The sequence below is a fragment of the Marmota flaviventris genome, chromosome 3 (genome assembly GCF_047511675.1).
Source record: "Marmota flaviventris isolate mMarFla1 chromosome 3, mMarFla1.hap1, whole genome shotgun sequence".
NCBI lineage: Eukaryota > Metazoa > Chordata > Mammalia > Rodentia > Sciuridae > Marmota > Marmota flaviventris.
The window spans coordinates 41,779,154-41,794,814 of record NC_092500.1 but is presented as its reverse complement, the minus strand read 5'-3'; the positions used below and the strand labels follow the sequence as shown (position 1 = coordinate 41,794,814).

The 15,661-nt window shown below is 32.9% G+C and overlaps 1 protein-coding gene across 2 annotated transcripts in view; it reads left to right on the top strand.

The window, feature by feature from the left end:
• Positions 1 to 15,661, top strand: part of Zdhhc17 (zinc finger DHHC-type palmitoyltransferase 17) — a 96,205-nt gene that overhangs the window by 39,814 nt on the left and 40,730 nt on the right. For both annotated transcript variants that reach the window (XM_071609668.1, XM_071609669.1), the window contains 3 exons: positions 7,677 to 7,799; positions 12,404 to 12,481; positions 13,080 to 13,224. In XM_071609668.1, the coding sequence (XP_071465769.1) occupies positions 7,677 to 7,799; positions 12,404 to 12,481; positions 13,080 to 13,224 (346 nt within the window). The remainder of the gene's footprint in view (positions 1 to 7,676; positions 7,800 to 12,403; positions 12,482 to 13,079; positions 13,225 to 15,661) is intronic.

Sequence of the window (15,661 nt, the reverse complement as noted above, 5' to 3'; positions counted from 1 at the left end):
TATACAACTTTAGGAAATAAAATACCTCTCTTTATCCCACATATACCATTCTAACTATCTTGTTTCTTAAAAAGTATCTATGGGTCGGTTAGCAATTTTTTAAAAAACATTTATGTAAATTATGAAGCATTTCAGTCCTATAGAAAAATATTAGAAGTATAACTGTCAGATTAAGCAGACGCTAACATTTTGCTGTCATTGCTACAGGTTCCTCACTGGTGTACCCTTTCTCTAATCTCCTGGACAGAAACCTTCCTTGAAATTGCTAGGAATCATTGTCATTCACATCCATTATGTAAACAAAATATGCTACTGTAATATATGTTTAAAATTTAAATAAATCATATTATGTAATACCCTTGCAGGTTACTTTTTACATTTTTTGAGAACTGTAAGGCTATTGTGATTTTTTTTCCTTTGCTGAAAGATAAGGACCTCCTTTGTTCTGTTTAACTACTTTAACCTGATTTATTCTCTTTACTTGTTTGTTGTTTTCTGTCACTGAGTGGTTTTTATTTAATGTGAGTTCTTTTAAAATTTAGTCTTTTTGGAAGTATCTTAAATTCTTCTCTACTCAGGATCATAAAGATAATTATATGGAAGGGCAAGTGACAGTGACAGTTTTAGAGTGTTTCAGTTGTTTTATTACTTGGTTTGACTGGCGATTATGTAGATATTTATTTTAGTTGTTTAAAATTCTATGTTTTTAAGTGCTTCATGTTTTAAAATGGAAACATCTATTTCTTCAAATAATTTTATGATTTTTGTCTTTTTACATTTGCATGCTTACATGGAATTTTAATTAGGTATATTTTAGTATGATAACATGATTCTAGCTTCATCTTTTCAATATAGATAACCAATTATATCTCAGACATTTTTTTTAAAGAGAGAGAGAGAGAGAGAATTTTAATATTTATTTATTTTTTTTAGTTTTCGACGGACACAACATCTTTGTTTGTATGTGGTGCTGAGGATCGAACCCGGGCGGTACTCATGCCAGGCGAGCGCGCTACTGCTTGAGCCACATCCCCAGCCCTCTTAGACACTTTTTTTTTATTGAACAGTTAATTCTTTCTCCACAGATTTTTTTTTTTAATACATCTCTTTTATGCCACCTCTTATATCATTCATTTCTAGATACTTTTTTTTTGTTCCATTTGTTGAGATTTTTGTTAACACCACATGGTTTTACTAAAGCTTTCTTCTTACTCTTCAAAATGAGTTTGGGTATTATTGACCTTTCACTTTTCCAAAGTAAATGTTAGTGTTTTACTTGGAAATTTATGAAATACACATTTGAGATTTTAATTAGAAATGCATTTAATTTGTAGATCAGTTTGGGAAAAATGTTTCTGTAGGTCTTATTCTTAATGTTTTTCATCAGTCTCATTTACAGTAAGTAGCATAATTAAATATGCTTTATCATTTGATGTTTTGCTACAGTAATAAGGACATCTGATCCTGTTTTATTTGGATTTTTCATTTTAGTGATTATCTTGCTTGAAAAAAGATACCTCACAAAGATATGTAATACCCAGATGGAAGAATTAGAATGTGGGTTATATTTTCTAAGTCACAGTAATTACTTTCAGTATTATTCACTAGTCAAGCAAGAATTTACTGAACTTTACCTAGTAAATGTATATTTTCTGATGATAATCACTCTTGAGCACTAATCAGGTTTTGGTATTTTCATAACAAGAACAAGTGGTTTCAAATGTTAGAAAATTGTTTCAGGTTTTTTAGTGTGTGCACATAAGGTTTTTATTGGTGACATTTTTAGATCTTTTCGAAAATGTGAATAATGATAGAAATATTTCCAAACATGAATTTGAGAAGTATAATTTTATAGCAGTAGTTTTTCTTAAATAAAAATAGTTACTTTCTCACTTGTCTTTACCTCCAAGGGGAACAGGTTAAAATCATTACCCTTTTTAAGAAAATATGACTGGTAGCATACTACATAGGCTCATCACTGCCCTTCTTACCAAAAAGAAAAGTCAGTAAATTTTGAAACACTTTTATAGCTTTTTTTGTTTTTGTTTTTGTAATAGGGATTGAACCCATGGGTGCTTACCACTGAGCGACATCCCTAGCCCTTTTAATATTTTATTTTGAGATAGGGTCTGGCTAAGTTGCTTAGGGCCTCATTAAGTTGCTGAGGCTGGCTTTGAACTCACGATCTTTCTGCCTCAGCCTCCCCAGCCACTGTGATTACAGGCAAGCGCCACCATGCCAGCTTCATTTGTCTGTTTTGTTAAAGGAAAAATACATATTCTCAGAGCTGGGGCTGTAGCTCGGTGGCAGAGTGTGTGCCTCGCACATGTGAGGCACTGAGTTTGATCCTCAGCACCACATCAAAATAAATAAATAAATATATTGTGTCCATCTACAACTAAAAAATTATTTTAAAAAATACATATCCTTTTTAAAATTTTTTTTAATTTTTTTTTCCATTTCTTATTGTGGTAAGATACAAATATTAAATTTACCATATAAACCATTCTTAAGTGTACAGTTCAGTTATATTCTTTCATAATATTGTGCACCTCCGTAACTCTTCTTCATCTGATAAAACTGAAACTATATACTCATTAAACAATAGCATTTCTCTCTCAGCCTCCCTGTTTCTATGATTTTGACTTCTTTAAAAACCACATATTAATGAAATCATACAAGTATTTCTCTTTTTTTTGGGTTTATTTCACTTAGCATAATATTGTCAAGATTTATTCATTTAGCACACATTAAGTTTCCTTTTTAAGGCTGAATAACATTCCATTACATGTCTGTAACAAATTTTTATAGCAGTAGTTTTTTATAGCAGTAGTCCATCTGTTGATGGACGTGGATTGCTTCCACTCTTTATTGTGAAAAATGGTGTCATAAGCAGAGGTGTCCAAATATCTCTTTGAGGCTATGCTTTCAGTTCTTTTCAGTATATACCAAAGAATTGCAGAATCATATAATTCCATTTTCAGTGTTTTGAGGGACCATCATATTGTTTTCCACAGTGGCTGTCTGTTGTTGAGTGTTGTGAATTTGTTTGATCTAGTGATTTATTGGGTTGAGCCCTGTATTTCCTTCCTTATGTCTGGTGGTTGTAGCTATTTTTGAGAGTTGAATGATGAAGTCTTCAGCTATTATGGTAGGGCTGTCTCAATTTTGTTTTTGCTTGAGATATTGTGGTGGTCTGTTATTAGGTGCATTAGTAACATAGTTTTATCTTCTTGTTGTGTTGAATCTTTTATTAGTATATAATGTCTTTCTTTGTCTCTTGTCATCTTTCTTGATGTAAAGTTTATTGAGCTGGGAGCTCAGTGGTACACATCTGTAATCACAGCTACTGAGGAGGCCGAGGCAGGAGGATCATGAATTTGAGGCCAGCCTTAGTACCTTAGTAAGACCTCTTCTCAAAATAAAAAGGGTTAGGGATGTAGCTCAGTGGAAGAGTGCCCCTGGGTTTAATCCCCAGTACCAGGAAGAACAAAATGGTTTTTTGGTCTGATTAGTATAGTCACCACTGCTGTCTTCTGGTTACTATTTATTTACATGGAATGTTTTTTTTTCATACTCTTCACTTTTCTGCCTTTCACTTTCCTTTTCTTTGGATCTGAAGTGTGCCTTGTAGACAGCACACAGTTGCATAATTTGTGTTTTGTTGTTGTTGTTTGTTTCATCCATTATGAATCTTTGTATTGGAGAGTTTAATCCATCTATATTGAAAGCAATTACTAATAAAGAGGAACAGCCATTTTACCATTTGTTTTCTGTATGCTTTATAGCTTTTTAGTCCCTTATTTAGTGCGTTATGTCTTTATTGTGTTCTATCAATTTTTTTAAATAGGGAAATGTTTAAATTCTTATTCCTGTAGCTATTTTTCTTTGATTGCTGTAGGTGTTACTTTTAACATCCTAAAATTATAGCTCTAAATTAGAATTTGGTTTTGAATGTATATATACTACTTTTTTTTTTTTTTTTGGTACTGGGGATTGAGCTCAGGGCACTTGACCCCTGAGCCACATCCCCAGCTTTATTTATTTATTTATTTGTATTTTATTTAGAGGCAGGGTCTCACTGAATTGCTTAGCGACTTGCTTTTGCCGAGGCTGGCTTTGAGCTCGCAATCCTCCTGCCTGAGCCTCAGGAGCCCCTGGGGTCACAGGCTTGTGCCACCGTGCCCGGCTTATATACTACTTTAAATTTTTTTTTTTTTTTTTAGTTGTAGATGGATACAATGCCTTTATTTTATTTTTATGTAGTGCTGAGGTTTGAACCCAGTGCCTTCCTCATGAGAAGGTACAACCCAGCCCCAAATACTACTTTTAATAATACACAAACTGTGTTTATTTATATTTTTTTCATATCCCTTTCAATTGTTAATTTCACAGATTTACCTATTTATACATTGTGTTCTCCAAAACCTAAACAAATAATTATTTTAAATGCATTAGTCCCTTAAATGATGATAAAAACAATATGTGGATTTAAAAGTCAAAATTGCATTAACATTAGCTTTTTAACTAGTAGTTTCTTTAAAGATATATTAATCTCCTAAATCATGTAGAAAGTAGAGTTACAAATCATTGTTAAATACTAACTTTTGTAATCAGTTATGTACTGACTTTTATTGAAATCTTTATATGGCTTTAAGCTACAATCTAGTGTCCTTCCATTTTACCCTACAGGATGTCCTTGAGTGTTTCTTGCATGGCAGGTTTAGTGGTAATGAACTTCCTCTCATTCAGAGATTTCACTCTTTTTAAAGGGAGAGGAATGTCTTAATTTCTCTCTTTTGAAAGGCAGTTTTGCTGGATACAGAATTTGTGGTTGACATTGATTTCTTTTTAATACTTTAAATACATTGGCCTGCTGACCTCTGACTACCAAAGTTTCTGATGAGAAATATGTTAAAAAGATTTCCTTCACTTTATTTAAAAAATTTTTTTGTACACAATACCTTTATTTATTGTTTTATGTGCTGCTGAGGATTGAACCCAGTGCCTCATACACACTAGACAAGTTCTCTATCACTGAGCTACCACCCCAGCCCCTCCCTTCACTTTAATTCAGTCTTTTTTTTTCTCTTTCTACTTCTTACATTTGATAACTTCTCCTGTTCTAGGTTCATTTGCCTACTCTTTTTTTGCCTCCTCAAATCCATCTGGTGAATTTTTCATTGTCTTTTCAGTTCCAGACTTTCTTTTTAGGTATTCCTTTTATTTATATTTTCATTTTGTTCACACATCATTATCTTTGTCCACATCTTCCTCTGGTTCTTAGAGTATCTTTAATTCAGTTGTTTTAAAGTAGTTCTCTAATACATAAGCCATCATGTCTTTTACAGGGACAGTTTGTATGGATTTTTTTCCCCTTGAAAGGTTTATACTTTATGTTTTTTTTTTTAATATGCCATCTAGTTGTTCTGTTGAAAACTGGACATTTGAATGTAATGATGTGGTGACTAGTAAATCAGGTACTACTACTTCCCCAGGGTTTATTTATTTATTTATTTTCCTTTTTGATTATTAAAGATAGTCTCTGTGCCAAGACAGCTTGAGGGTATAAACTTCAGGCTCTCGCAGGACTTTCTGAATCTGCGCCCTTCTCTGGGCATGCATAGTTATTCTGATTTTCCCTATGTATGAGTTACCATTGAATAACCTACTCTTTATTGTTTATTCTCAAAGGAGGAAAAAGAAAAACGAAAGAGAGGAAGAAAAGGGATAAATAAGTAATTTCACCCAGAAGGGGAGAGGTTTGCAACAGTTGAGGGTATGTGCTACAATAATGGCCACCTCTTTTTGTCTGTACCTATGTGATCTGAAGAAGCAATTAGAGCATGGGTCTCTAATATGTGGATGACAGGGTCCACCCTGATTAGCTGTATGCTAATTACTCTAGGAACAGGTGAAACAGGTGCATTCCTGCCTGCCAGGGAATGGAGGGTAGGGATTGGTAGTTGTGAGTGGGCCAAGCACTGAAATTAACTGCAATTTACCATCCAGGCATTCACCTGGAAACTGCAAGCCTTCAAAAGACTCCAGAGTTCCAAAATAGATACATCACACATACTCTGCCAGTGCACTTTTTGTCTAGGTAGAGAAACAGATTTGTAATGCTTCCTATTCTGCCAAACTCCAAGAATCCTCCTCAGGAACTTTTAAATGTGAGAAAATAACCAGTGTTTCTGTGTAAGGTTCAGAAGATTTCCTTGCTCACTTAACATCTCATTCATAGATTTCACTCTTTAATATGCCGAGTTTAATTATCAGTTAGGTGTTTCTGAAAGAAAACAAACAACTGAAGGTATCATTGTCATCCTCTCCTGCTATTTCTTACCTTAGGTTGATGCCTCTGGGTCTGTCTGTCTGTTTCTCTATGTTGCATACATGCAAATCAGAACCAGGGACAGCAGCAGTTTGAGGGCTGTGCTAAATATTGGTAGATCTAATTTATTAAATAAGAGATGAATATAGGTAGAAGTTCCATTGTTTGTTTCTAGCAGCTCCTTATTGTGCTTCCTCTCTCCTACCCTCACCTTGAGGTGCACCTTTTTGGATATCACTGTGCTTAAGAAATTAGAAATATTGTAGATGTACTTAAATTTGTTTTTGTGTTACTTATTTCCAGGGATCCAGTGAAGATAATTGTTGTGGCTTGATGATGGAATCTTAGTGGTTTATTGTATTGTTCTTTTTACTTTTGTGTATATTTAAAAATTTCCATACTTAAGCTCTTCGTTTGCCACAGAGTGATGGGAAATAGCAAGTGCAAATTAGATTGTCTGTGTGTGCCTCTCTTTTATTAGATATGAATGTCTTTCATAGAGCTCTTCCAGTGGACTTTCTCTTAAGTCTCATTTGGATCGACTTGAATTACAGGACTGTTCTTCACCTACTTCCCACCCTTGCACACCCATTTTTATTTGCTTTCAGGAATATCAACGGTAGATTTATAAATAGAGAATGCTGGGGCTTTTAAACATTCTTTCCTTTTGATGTTCTGCTAATTATTACATGTTCATTGCTATTTATTTTTATGTATTTTATATTTTTTAAGCTTGATTGTATATATTTTTACAATCTGCCTCAGTGTTTCATGAATAAGTAGTGCTGTAAAGAAAAATGAGAAACTGATTTTCTCTTCCAGCGAATGAGATTCTGTGGTTTCATAAATGAGATATTTTAGAACTGTGAAATGGATTAAAGCTGTTGAAATATTGGTATTTTAAAATCTGGGGGGCTCAGGATGTGACTCTGCAGTTGAACACTTGCCTATATGAATGAGGCCCAGGGTTCAATCCCTGGCAACATGTGTGCAGGCGCGCGCACACACACACACACACACACACAATGAGTTTAGAAAGTCAGATGGGGAGAAGGAAAAGAAATGTGATATTTTGTGTTTAAATACATTTTAATTTCTTTTTAAAATACACACTCACATTTTAGTTGTTGCTGGACTTTTATTTATTTATATGCAGTTCTGAGAACCAAACCCAGTGCCTCACACAGACTGTACAAGCATTCTACCACTGAGCTATAACCCCAGCCCATATTTTAATTTCTGAGTCTGAAAATGGAGCAATATTGTCTTCTTAAAATGTTATTTTCATCTTTGAATTTGTTGTTAAATAGTAGTAACAATCCATATTTTCTTTTTTTTCAAGATATGGAATATATGAACGCTGCCGAGAATTGGTGGAAGCTGGTTATGATGTACGGCAACCAGACAAGGAAAACGTTACCCTCCTCCACTGGGCTGCCATCAATAACAGAATAGATTTAGTCAAGTATGTATTTTATGCTTTGATTAATTATTAGTTGGCTTTATTTTTAAATCATTGGGGGTAATGATCATAAAATGAATAATTTCCAAAATTCATGACTTAAGTGTGTATCTGTATATCTTTTTTCTTGAAAAAAATTACTTTTAACATACATCAACAATATGAGCCAAGCACTTTTCTGAGTGCTTTTCCATGTGTGTTTTCTTTCATTTTAATTCTTGAAATAACCCTAAATGAAATGTAACAGTTACTACCATCTCAGTGATGAGAAACAGAAGCACAACTTTTAAATATACTACACACAGCTATTAATGGCATGCAAATAATAAGTTGGAATTGGGATCTGAATTTAAGCAGTCTCCCATAGCAGTCACATTCTTACTACGGATTCTATGGGGAAAAGCAGCAAAAAGAAAGAGGGTTTGAAACAGTAATAGGCAATAGTCTTATTTAACTGTTCATATCAGCTTAACTGATAAGTGTTTCATGTATGAAGTATAAAATGATTTTTATTCTTCACTATTAATCTGTTGTTTTAATATTAGAAAGAAATAGTCACAGAGGCAGAGGATACAACTCAGAGAAAGAGCCCTACCCTAGCATGAGTAAGGCCCTGTATTTGCTCCTGAGCACTGGAAAAAGAAAAAGAAAAAGAAAAAAGTTAGTGCAGCAAGAATTGAACTGATAGGAAGTCTTTCTTAGTAATCTTATTTGGTAGTCTTTGATACTTTGAACATTTTAGAAAAGACAATCTAAAATGAGCTGGTTGGAGATATATAGTTAAGTGTAGCATACAGAGTCTAGAGGCAAATAGAATATTAATGCCAGATAAAAGAATTTGTCCTTAAAAGTCTTAAGCAAAGATTAAACAAACAATAACTCATTGAACACCATGAGTCACTTTCTTCTAGAGAGTGTATTTCCATTTTCTTTGTTCCTTTTTTCTCTTGTTACATCTCTTTAATTTTCCCTGTGTCTTCAGTATGGATCGCCTTATATCTAGTTGTTTTTGTCAAAAAATGTATTTGTTTCATCTTTGTGAAAGAAATTTTCACATTGGATGAAAAATTTTGCCTTTTATACACTGAGAAGATCATTTCAGTTTCTTGGCTTTTGTTACTGTTAAGCAATTATACTAAGCATTTAAGATTTTCTCTGTTTTTTGGTTTTCCTGAGTTTTACAATGATATATCTAGGTGTCAATTTCTTTTTATTTTGAATGAGATGACAAGGAATTTTGATTCTGTGAATTGATGTTTTCCTCAGTTTTGAAGAGTTCAGCCATTGTTGCTTCAAATAGTGCTCCTACTCCATTCTCTTTTAACTTCCCTGCTGGAACTCCAGTTGAATATATGTTAGTTGTGTTTTTTTTTTTTTCTTACTGTACCCTCTTTCTTTTCATTCTGTATGTTCTCTTCTTTTGTCTCTGCTTCACTTGGGAAACTTTTTCCAACCTGTAGTTCATTACTCTCTGTGTTATCTCCAGTGTTCCTAATTTTGGGGTTCCTAATTTTTAAAATCTTATCATTCTGTTTTTGAATTTTTGTTGTTGTTACTGTTTTAAATCTGTATTACTCAAATCATTAGTTGTTGAAATTTTTAATCTTGTCTCATATACTCAAACATAGCAAATACCATTATTTTATAATCTATCTATAAAATTAGAGCTTCTGTAGCTCTCTGTGGGTCTGTTTCTATTCTGTTTTTCTTTGACATGCCTGATTGTCCTTGGAGATATATATACACACACACACACACACACACACACACACACACACACACACACACATATATACATACTAGACATTGTGTTGGAAAAATTATATGTTGATTAATTTGAGACTTACGTTGCAAAGATTTGTTTTTTGCCTGGCCCAACCTAATTTCAAAACTTTAGATTTCCCAGATTTTGGTAGCTGAAGACTATGCTGTATTAGGTTTACTTCTATTTCTTCCTTACTTTAAGTCAAAATGCTGGGTATTCTTGTAACTTCTTCAGGTTTTAACTCTTTCCTGAATCTTGACTAAGTAAATGCTGTTAATTTTATTAGGCTTTGCTTTTTAGGAAATGTTTCTTATATTTCATTGAGCTTTCTTTGTTCTTCTTAAATGAGAGGGTTAGGGTTAGTTCAAGTCACATAGGCTTCCCTGATCTCTATTTTCTCATTAAAAAATTATTTTAATCAAAATAATACATAAACAATTTTAAAAATCAGGTATTGTTCAAAGACTTACAATGAGAAACATCAGCCTTTCTCTACCCTTTAGTTCCATATTTAAGAAGTAACATTTTCAATACTTAAGTTGTTCCATCCAGTATTTACTCCCCACCCCCCCACACCCCCAGTAGGGGTGGGTAATGGGTATTGAACTCAGGGGCGTTCAACAACTGAGCCACATCCCCAGCCCTTTTTTGTATTTTATTTAGAGGCAGGGTCTCACTGAATTACTTGGCACCTCCCTTTTGCTTAGCCCTGGCTTTGAACTCAAGATCCTCCTGCCTCAGCCTCCAGAGCCTCTGGTGTTACAGGTGTGTGCCACAGCACCTGGCCAGTATTTACTCTTAAACTTGATATGTTTATGTTGCTACTTTTATATGTTTTTTTTTTAATGCAAATGATAGCAAACAATTTTGTTTTTTCATTTAATCCATGTCTTCCAGGTTTTTTATTATCACTACAAATAGAGCTGCATTATTCTTAAAATCTGTATAACTGGTGATATGAAGTATTTATTTACTGATTTCCTTATTGATGGACAGATAAATGGATTGATTCTAGTGTCTTTGCTGTCACAAACAACACTTCAGTTGATATCTTATACACATATCATTTTGAATATGTTTATATCTGGAATTCATTGGAGTAAGAAAAATGCCAGTTTTTAATTTGAATAAATATTGATAACTTTATATTATTTCTTGATTTATTAATTTTTAACATTATATTTTGTCTTTTTTAATATTTAAAAAAATTTTTTTAGATGTGTAGACCTTTATTTTATTCATTTACTTATATGTGGTGCTGAGAATCGAACCCAGTACTTCACACATGCTAGGCAAGCGCTCTATCACTGGGCCATAGCCTCAGCCTATATTTTGTCTTTTTAAATAGATGTTCTAGACTGCCTTTCCACTAATTCTTTTTCTGTTACTCTTTCATGGTTTAGTTACATCATTATGCAATGTTTAAATTGTTAGGTGTATGTAACTATGCACTGCTAAGCACAAAAGCTATTCTGTGATTAACTGTTCTTGTAGAACTTTGGATTTTGTCTGAGTTGTCAAGTTGCTTCATGTGTTTTTCATTTTTTTTTAACTGTCACTAATTCTTCCCATACACTTAGAACTGGAAAAATCCCCCTTATGCCAACAGTATTAGTTAATTTATCAGTTTTGTTTTGGTGGAGGAGGGAAGATGATATAATTCTTAGACTTCTCCACTTTGCTATGTCAGCCCAGACTTTTTGCTGTGTAGGACTACCATACAACCATTCCTTGAGATTTTTGTTTGCCATAATTTCGGTAAGTCCCTTTGCTTCAATGTTTGTATCTGTTTTCTAGATATTAGGGGGTTTTTTGGAGGTAGTTTTTCGCCCCCTCTAAAGAAGGGAATGGAATTGCTTTAAAAAAATTCCAATTGGTATTTTAAAGAAAATATTTCCTATGAAAATAGTTTTTTGAGCTATAATTCTTTGAGTTCTAGTCTAACCACTCTCAAGAAACATCTTCAACATTGTATAATGTCTAACAGGTACCTTAAGAACCAATTCAAAGATACCTAAATGTTCGTGTTCTTTATTAATTAATTCTGGAAATACTTTGTTAAGTTACTTTGAAATATATTTTACATGACAGTGGAGTTGGTCCCTTAATTACATAATGTTTTAAAATCACAAATTTAACAGAAATTTAAATGAAGCAGAAAATGTGTGAATTATATATGTAAGTAAGAATGATTATACTGTGTACTTTAAAAGTAAGTGCATTAGTGATCTAAAACAGTAATCACTTAGAACAGTTTGAGAGCCTCAGTGAAATATATGGATTTCACAGGATGTCAAGATGGTATGACATTAATACATTAAACATTGAGGTTGCTTTTTCTTTTAAAGCAACATGGCTTTAAATTAGGCATAACAAACAACAAGGCATAATAAAAGACCTTCTGTTACAGTTTATAGTTCATAAAATTCTTGCATGTTTATTGTTTGATTTAATCTTACAATAATCTTATAAGGAAAGTAAGGTTAAAAATTTGAGCTATCCAAGGTAGAACACATCTTGCCTGTGGTACCACTATTCTGATTTTAATATTTTACATGCTGCTACTCAAATCTTTGTGATTCTCTAACTACCTTCTTTTTTCATATGATTAATTTGGCATTTCTATTCTTTTTTGTAATTAAATTTTTTTTCCTATAACAAAAAAGTGATGTGTTTGTATAATAAACTTCTAATTATGTTTCTTAAACTATCAAAAAAGATTGCTTATTTTCAGAGGCACAAAGCAGCATAAGATACAAAATGAGAACTTTCCTTATTTTTCGCATAATTTCTTAACATTGAAGATGCACGTTTCTAAATGACTACAAATTTTGTCTTATAGATACTATATTTCGAAAGGTGCTATTGTGGATCAACTTGGAGGAGACCTGAATTCAACTCCATTGCACTGGGCCACAAGGTGTCAATTTGCTTCTATATTATTTTTCCTTTGGATCCTTCATTAATATAAAACAATACAACTTCTTTTTTAAATGATATTCCAAAATTAGTGGGAGAGTTTATTATGCTAATAGTTAATATCACTAATATGCCAATGTATTCTTGTCCAGTTTTACCTGCATTAGAAGCTGAGTTTGTTGTTCAAGGTGTCTTAAGGGAGTTAGCCATGCTGATGATAATGTAGTTAGTTATAAGATTGCATTAAAGTTTGGATTTGTAAGTTTATCATTTTGCATCCTGTATATATATTCAGTTAATGAACTAGCTCAGTTCATGGAATGAATGAGATATTGGAATAAAAACAATACACTTATAGTAATTATATATTATATTTAAAGAAGTTATGACTATTTCCATAAATTATCAAGTACTATTACTCTAGTTAAGATTTTAAAGAACCAAAAAATCCTAAATGTATTTTGACATATATCTATTTTAAAATAACTTCATAAAATGTGTAATCTTTCTACCATTGCCTTGTTTTAAAACATTCTTTCAAGAAGATACTGTTTGAAATAACTTTGTATATATTAAGTGTTTATTCTTTTGTGTTTTAGACAAGGCCATTTATCCATGGTTGTGCAACTAATGAAATATGGTGCAGATCCTTCATTAATTGATGGGGAAGGATGTAGCTGTATTCATCTGGCTGCTCAGTTTGGACATACCTCAATTGTTGCTTATCTCATAGCAAAAGGACAGGTAAAAAAAAAAAATTGCAGTGGTGTAGATTTTAATCTGATGTTCTTCATGGCTTAAATGCCTAACATGTATAACAACCTGGTGATATTTAAGTAGTAGTTCCTAAAGAATAAAGAAAATAAATAAGTATGTAGTTAATTTGATATTGAATTTTTAATGCTCTTAACATAAAAATAAGAAATATAATCATGAGCCAAATAATGTTTACTAAGTTGGGTCTTTTATTTCTGAGATAGATGGATATAAGTACTGGAAAGTAAAGGAGAAAATTTGGATATTAATTCTCCCCCCCCCCCCCCCCCCAATTATGGTGTTTGAATATATCCTCTGAATTAATCCAAACATTTTGAAGTTATTTATTGGTTATCTTCTATTTTAATTCCTCCTCAGGGCGATAATTTCTTCAAGATTGGTTTCTCATTTTCTGCTCTATAAAATGCTGCTGCTTGTCAGAAAGTTCCTCATGATTTAAGTGGTTCCTGATTTTTCCTGAATGTGCAGCAGTGACCATAATCATATTAAATATCACTGGTTCATGCTACTATGTTTTTATAGTAAATGTATTTTGTTAAAAGTAATGTAACCTGTTTTTTGTCCATGCATTTTTTTCTGGTTGTATTAAAACATTAGTTTTAAAATAAGGATCTCATCACACAAGAGTAAGAAAAATTAATTTAATCCATTTCTGTCAACACATATTTATTGTCATTTAATTTAAAAATTTACACTGATTTAGAATTTAAATACTATATTTTTTAATAAATTCTTTGATTTTTTTTTGTTGTTGACAGTATTAAGCAGTAGCATTTGTATATTGTACATTGAAGCTTACGAAAAGAGGCATAGGCTGATTAAGTTAATTGTTAGAAGAGGAAGTTTATTCTATTATTGTTAACAAACCACCCTCAAATTTGATAGCTAAGATCAACAACTATTTATTGTGTCTCACAGTTCTCTGAGGTGACAGTTTTGTTTTCCTTGTGAAAATGGCTGGGTGCTGTAGTCATCTGGGGACTTGACTGGGCTGGAGAGTTAGCTCACTTATACACATCTTGTGTCTATTTGGATAGAAATGGCTAGAAAACTGTTCTTGGCTGGGATAGCAAGGTCTCTGTCTTTGTCCATGTCAGAACTTCTCCACACCACTACTTTATGTGGTTTCTCCAGCAGGCAACTGGAGTTACTACATGATGGCTTAGAGCTCCTAAAAGAAAGACAAAAGCTATTTTATCTTTTGTTTTAAGTCTTAGGTCTCATGGCACAGCAGCATTTCTGCTCCTTTCTATCAGTTAAGGTGAGGTTAGGTCTAGCCCCTTTTCAGTGCAGGGAAGGGTCAATGTGGATGTGAATTCCAGGGGGCAAGGTCTATTAGGATCTTCTTTGAAGACCAACCACTGAAGGGGATAATTCTTTTTCTCTCAGCTTCTCCTGGGAATTGAAGAATTAACAATACAAATTCACCTTTTTTTCCTTGCAGTTTTTAACTGGGAAAAAAAAAGAGGTGTAAATTTTTGAGCCATCTTTTTTTTGTTGTTGTTGTTGTTAATTGATTGTGGAGTTTGGATGATTTTGTATTTTTAAATCCATCAAAATTATGTAAGCTATAAAATTCTCAAAGGGTAGATTTTCTACCTATCATAGTATCTTTTTTTTTTTTCATTTAGTTGTAGATGGACACATACCTTTATTTTGTTCATCTTTATGTAGTGCTGAGGATTGAACCCAGGGCTTTACACATGTGAGACGAGTGCTCTACCGCTGAAACACAGCCCCAGTCCTCATAGTATTTTTTGTATGAAAAATGCATGATGGTTGTGATAAGTGTCTGACAAATGATTAGTTTTTTCCTATGAGCAGTATTTTCTGTGTACAAAAATTACACATGCTTATTATAAAATAGTTAAATAAAATACAAGAGTCTGGCTTAGAAAATGAAATCCCATTTCTTCCTTTGCCTACCCTAGACTGAGGTTACTTCAACAGTTTAGAATGTAAAAGATTTTTTTCCGTGTATGTGCTAAATAATTACAGAAAACACCCTTCAATGTATGTTTGCATTATACTTTGAATATAGTCCAAAGTTCTCTGCCTTACAGAACCATCTTTTGAGTTTTCTTCTGTCACCTCTTATTTCTTGTTCTGCTTCAGCTATACCATTCTTGGTATTCCTTGAGCAACTCAGACTTCTGTTGTCTCAGGATCTTTGTGCTTGCTGTTCCTACTGCTGCTGTGTGGTGGCCTTTCCTTACTTAGTCATTCCCCCCACCACCTCTGTTTAGTCAGGTAGTTGCCCAAATTTTATCAGTTCCCATTTATGAGCAACAAAATTAATGTATTTTTATTTCTTCTTTCACTGCTCTAGGTCAATAATATTATTTTTCTTAGTGTTAACTTTGTTGTGAAAAATATAAAACTGTATTTATATTACTTTGATTTA